General features: G+C 36.2%; 1 protein-coding gene across 8 annotated transcripts in view; it reads right to left on the bottom strand.

The window, feature by feature from the left end:
* LOC110457371 (transmembrane and coiled-coil domains protein 1-like) overlaps positions 1-6,568 on the bottom strand; it is a 100,264-nt gene that overhangs the window by 72,528 nt on the left and 21,168 nt on the right. For all 8 annotated transcript variants that reach the window (XM_021508613.1, XM_021508604.1, XM_021508606.1 and 5 more), the window contains one exon: positions 5,097-5,168. Coding sequence is in view for 7 of the 8 variants with exons in the window: in XM_021508604.1 (XP_021364279.1) it covers positions 5,097-5,168 (72 nt within the window). In the remaining variant the exon portion in view is untranslated. The remainder of the gene's footprint in view (positions 1-5,096; positions 5,169-6,568) is intronic.

A 6,568-nucleotide genomic window follows, 5' to 3' on the forward strand; every position in this document is an offset into this window, starting at 1 on the left:
CTAAAAAAAGTGGGGGGGGGGGGGGATGTTGTTTAAAATTGTCAGGTTGGAGCCTCACACTAAGAGGCGAAACTAGTCGAGCAATGCGCACCATAGAATATGTTAGTTGCCAACTGTGTTCATACTACTGTATATGCCGTCAAAATAAAAGTCAATCATTAAGGCAACAGTGAGTGTCGGTCTCGTTCACGATTCACAAGCATTTACTACCACAGTTAAATGCCAATTCAAAATTTCTTTCGATCACATCCCACCGCTACTGCCAAAAATTGGGGAAATATTGATTTGTGAATGGTTTATTTGCGCTCCAGCTGAAACACTGACACGATTTGCATCTTCTCCATAAAAATGTTCTGCTTTAACGGGAGAAATGGTTCAAAAATCTATCATAAAAGTCAAGGTGACAAAAATGTTTATAAGCTTGACAGACGAGGATAAACAGCAGAATTAGGGTTAGGATATCCCTGTTACGATGTACATTCTGATCTGCCTTTGTATGTTTGTTTGTTTGTGTACATCTTTGTAACAGCTATCTAAGGGTCAGATGACAATACAAACATGATCCGTAATCTTATAATCAAGTACAACAAACATTACAGCACAGTAACACTAATACTGGCTTGATTTTTGTGAACTCTCTATATAATACCCCAACATATTTCATTTGCCAATATACTGTATACCCAAATTGATTCCTATTATGATAAAGCCTGGCCTGAACATTTTACATGCTACAAGTACAATCTATATTTTTGGAGATATATTCTTGCACTGTTTTAGCTAATAATCAGAAATTTGTACAATGAGGTATATGTACATGTGTATTTATTAGCCTCATAATGATACGTGTGGATGGTATCATTAGCTTAGTACACAATGTTACATGTTTAAGGTATTTTGGCCTTTTCCATTTGATACATTAAGTACTGTTAGCTTTAAATTCAATGAAACGTTTATTAAGTACATATGGCAGTGTTTTAGGCTTATGTACACCTTTCAATAGATGTAAAAAGTAGTTATATTATAATCTTTATTTGCATAATTAATGCTTTTTTTTTTTTTATTGATCTGTATTTAGTTTTTATATTTGAAATATGTACGATGTTAGCATCATTATAACATGAATGGTAATGATTATTTAATTTGTTTCCATGATTTAATATGATCACAGAAAGAGTAAATTTTACCAAGTGTTCCCATATACAATATTAATGCTGCCTTGATAAAACTTTACAATTATGGCAGATTTTTATTGTACATAGGATTATGGTCGCCTTCAGCTTCTAGCTTCGCGCTAGAGAGAATTTCCCTTTATCTCACCAGTCGCCTTCAGTTTCTAACTTCACGCTAGAGAGAATTTCCCTTTAGCTCACCTGTCGCCTTCAGTTTCTAGCTTCGCGCTAGAGAGAATTTCCCTTTAGCTCACCGGTTGCCTTCAGTTTCTAGCTTCGCGCTAGAGAGAATTTCCCTTTAGCTCACCGGTCGCCTTCAGCTTCTATATATAACTTCACACTAGAGAGAATTTCCCTTTAGCTCACCTGTCGCCTTCAGTTTCTAGCTTCGCGCTAGAGGGAATTACCCTTTAGCTCACCGGTCGCCTTCAGCTTCTAGCTTCGCGCTAAAGGGAATTTCCCTTTAGCTCAGTTGTAGATCAGCGTCTGACTAGGAAGCTTTGGATTGCGGGTTCGATCCCTGTTGGAACCACACTTTCCTGTTATACAGGTACGGTGAGCACTGGCTTTCTCCTGTTAATTACAATAATGACTACCTACCAGGCCCGACATTACACAAGAGAACTATAGATCCTGTAACCTCACCACTACCGATCACATTAAGTATTGATAGACCAAGGTGTTTTCTCACACCTGTTACATTATAAACACCATCAGGTCTAGCCCAGGGACTTGACTGCAGGATTTCACCTTCACAAGGTTCTCACTAAGTATTTACAGTCTTTGGACTCCTAATTTTCAACACCACAGACAAGTGGCTATTTTATATTTTTAATTGCCAAAGACGAGCTGACTTTCAAAGCGGAAATTTGTTTATATATTTTCAACTGTTGTCATGTTCGCCACAGTGTATCTTTTGCATTTTCATCCTTCATAATTAGGGCAAATTTATCAATACAGCAAATCTAAATAAGACTTTTTAAGACATTTTTGTTTATATATGTTCTTGTCATGACCTTTACTTTATTGCCCTTCATATACATAACGAGGGCAAACTATATTCTATATATAAACAGTAATAATGACATGTCATGATGTGAAGGACAAAATAACACTAAGTTAATATGTGTTTTATTTGTGAAGGACAACTACATTACTTGGTTAAAGTTTCCTTAAAATATTATTATGATTAAGTTGATAAAGAGACTTTTTTGGTAAAACCAATTTCATACGTGAGTACTAGAATGAATCCTGGATATATACCGTAGGGCCATATGGAGACCAGACCTGGGTATTCTTCACCAGTTAACATCTGAAGTGTTTAGACAATTCACACACCAAAGGACACGCCCCTGACCACTCACCAGGAAGCAGACTTGAGATCAGGATCCAGATATATAGAGGTGTACAGTATACACACATAAACACATGCCTCTATTATTCTTATACATCCCACAAAATTGCCTTCATGTTTACTGAACTTCAGGAGTAACGAAAAAGATACTTGAAAAGCCTCCGTACAATAAAGTCAAAGATACCATAACCACTTTCCAGAAGGGAGGAATCCCACCTGTTTATATGTAGTAATGCAGTTCTAGTTTTTCAGCAAAGATTTTCGTTTTTTGATCCTGTCAATAATCGTCTTCTACTCTTAGGGACAACTTTAGATCTCCGGATCGTAAGTGGGATTTCCGATACTAAGGGCCTTGAGTACATTACATACAAAGTAAATAATAAACAGCCTTGGAACAACAATGTGCTGACACAGTCACCATTTAGAAAGATGTTGAAAAATTACATACTTTTTTAACTGCCTATACATATAACCAAATCGTGAACACATGTTTACGCGTGCATACTGTAAAATATCCTGTAGCCCTTTTGCTACCACCTGTGTCCCTAGCATTTAAATTATATTTGTCTCCTTCCCTAATGACATGTTATAAGGAACCATATCATGTAACATCCCAGAAAATCTTACCTGATCTTTTGCATTTTTTTAATTTAAAACATTCAGGAACTTTTTGCTCTGAATTTAGAAAAAAAACACCATTTCCCATGAATTTTGGCTCCTAATTACACCTGAACACTGATATAGGTACAAGTGAGAAGGTTTATTCACCAAAAATCAGGAAGAAATATGGGGGAAGAGCCTAAAGGAATCTCCAGGCAGCATTTATCAAACACGGGAGAGCTCTCACTAAAGTCAATGCCCTGCTAATCCTTGCAGTAACTTGTATTTCCCTGACCGCCTCAAAGTGCAAAGCCGACTCAGAATCAATAGCGACACATCGTTACCAGCCAAATCTGGGGATTTCATATCTAAACTTAGTAATACCAATCCCATCCAAGTTCCCTGATGGAACTAAAACAACAGTCTTATATTAATTCCCGGAGTTCCTGCCAACAGACCATACGGATGATTAGACGATCCAAATTGATTCATTGCATCTCCCAAACTTGACTGGTAGGAGCATGACTTAGCCCAGTCCATGGTGAGGAAAGTTATATAATTTCGTCGAGTCCAGACTGGCAGAAACCTATCTGAAAATAGCTGTAGCAGCTGGTCAAAGAATACACAGCAATAAACAATTGTTTGTTTCGTTCAGAGTGGCCATATAATACATACAATTGCTTTGTCTCTTTCACTGTTAGTCAATGAAATGAGACATGCCCATCTTCCCCATTCTTCTTACATAATGAACATGTATGTTTCTCATTCCCATTCCTTTGAACAAATGACCCCAACTTGGCTCAATTTCTCTTCCGAATTGGTATTTTGGTGTCTCAATTACAATACGTAAAGCTATATCACCATTTCGTCTTTTTTTGCCCCTGACATCTTTAGAGTACATAAGAAACGTCTGTGGACTTGCACAACTGCAAAAAGAATTGTCTTCTTGACAGTTAACAGTAACAGTTCGCTTAGAGAGACAGAAATTTACATTTACCTGAACCTCCTGAAATATGCAAAAACAAGAGGCCAAGTGGGCCTGTATGACACTCACCTGGATCTTTATACCCAGCAATGGTATATATATATGGCTATGGGTTGACGATCTCAACCTTTTCAAAGTTTTGATCAGAAATTAAGTCCCTAGGGGTGGAGTCAGACCCCAGAGTGAATTCTAATATAATGGTGGTGTTTATGTCTTTAATGCCTATCAAGTGTATGGGTAAGGATCTCAACCATTTTGGGCAGGTGAGCTAAAAACATCAAGCCATCTCCTTATATTTTTGGAAAACCTTGAAGATATATGGTACATTAAACCTGCTTGTGTTTTACAGTTATCTCCCTTACTAGCTTCTAATTAAGTTAACTACTCAGTGGTGTTAGGTCGTCTTACTAAGGAGTTGGTCAATTGGATAGTCGTACGTGTCTAATTCTATAAAATGTTGTAATCAAACTGTATCAAATATAATTTTTAGATTGTTTTATCATGGACAGAGTCATAAAATATTGACAAGGATACTCATTATTGTCCGTTCCCCTCCATTTTTATTCATCTACGTAAAAAGACAGACGGATGGACATTATCAGTAAACTGTGACAGTTATAATTGTAAATCACAATACAACTTTGTCTGCAATCTTGCATTTTTAAGATACAATAATTAATCTAATTAGACATCACAAATCAAATATAATTTTTCATTTACATGATTTTTTTTTCTTCTTCTACCAAATGAGTCTTGCAATTGTGTTTTTTGGGGTTAAAGCATGAATTCAGGTAGGTCTGTCTGGGTTGGGAGTGTTATGCATACTATATCGGTCAGTTTCGTGATCAGAAGTGGCCTTCGCCTTCCAATACATCAAATCCGTGTTATTTCAGTTGATGTCTCAGCACCGGGATCTATAGGAAGGTGTAGAAAGCCAATGATATCTTAATTATTGAATAACTGGATTGCCACTGCAGAAACTCACCGTGCCGGGAGAAGTTCACATGGGCGGTCTTCTTTACCAAGTTGCGTTTGTTCTCTACGGCACATATCCCATCTGAAAATACCAGAGAAGAAACGGCATGCATAAATCATGGAACATATCAGAAGCTGAAAAAATCTGAAAAACAAATTCTAGTAAAAGCAAATAAAAGATTCATTGGCCCTACAGTTAAAGCTACCACCTGTCTAAACTACTTACAATGTAAACCACACATCTTAAACACATACTTAAAGTTGTGGATTGTTAAAATGCTGATTGTCTCCAATAAATTCCATTATCTGAAATATAAGAACACTGCAACATAAAGTGATAAATATCTGGCTGTGACGGTAATTAACTCAGTTACCTCTTAAATTTCATAATGAACTATTCCAACCATTGAATTGGAGGAGTTCAAATGTGTCTTCAGGGGAAAATAAGTTAATCTTTAACATTTGAAGCACACCAATAAAGTCTTTAAGCTAAGTAAGAAATGTAATTATCAACATAATCCATTGACAATTATTTTAAAATGTCATTATCTGTTTTTTACAATTTCAATTTTAGTAATTGCAATCAGACAACAGGTGGCTGACAAACCGCTGAAGGTTAAACTCAATTATATTAGGCTGTCCAGACACAATAACGTCAGAAAAAATAATATTGTACAATCTATAAAATTTTGGTCATACATGCATATCGCCAGCTTTGATAAAAAAGAAGTTCACTTAGCGAAAATGTGAAACTATTTGCTTTAAAAGAATAAAATTGTATATCAACTGCCATTAGAATCAGTAGATCCTGGGTTTGTATGTCAGAAAACCTCCTACTAGAATGTACCTTTAGAACAAGAATTGTAACGCTTTGCATGTCTACAGATAGATTAACGTTCCACTACCTTTAGTATCACAATGTTGTGTACGTCCATCCATCCCATAATATATGTATCACACCTACTGACACAAACACAGTCAGCCATCACCCAGCTACACAAACCTACCTCAGAAATACGGCTAATTAAAGTCCATCTCCGGCCACAGCCGTACAACAATCCTTATTTGGGCGTTACACCTACGAACTGACAGGTAAGTAAAAGTGTAAACAGTATTTAACAGACTATATCACCATCATCCTAAATGTATTCCCTAGTGTGTGTGTATGGAGAATATTGAATTGTATACACTAATCATTATGGCACAATATCAAAATACACCTAATTAAATCAACACTAAATATATGGTAGGTTATAATTACAGACAAGAGACCCAAGGGCCTTAACGGTCACCTGATATATTTATACAGAGAGTTGATTTTGTTTTTAACATGAACAGAAATATTATTCAAAGTGACAAAAAACAATAAAACCACCTTATTCAATATCTAGCATACAGATTTCAGACTAAAAAGGATTTGAAACTAGCACCTCTGATTCTAAACAAGGAAAATGAAGAAATTTTAGCACACTGACTCCTTTG

The sequence above is a fragment of the Mizuhopecten yessoensis genome, unplaced genomic scaffold (genome assembly GCF_002113885.1).
Source record: "Mizuhopecten yessoensis strain PY_sf001 unplaced genomic scaffold, ASM211388v2 scaffold9109, whole genome shotgun sequence".
Classification (NCBI taxonomy): Eukaryota; Metazoa; Mollusca; class Bivalvia; order Pectinida; family Pectinidae; genus Mizuhopecten; species Mizuhopecten yessoensis.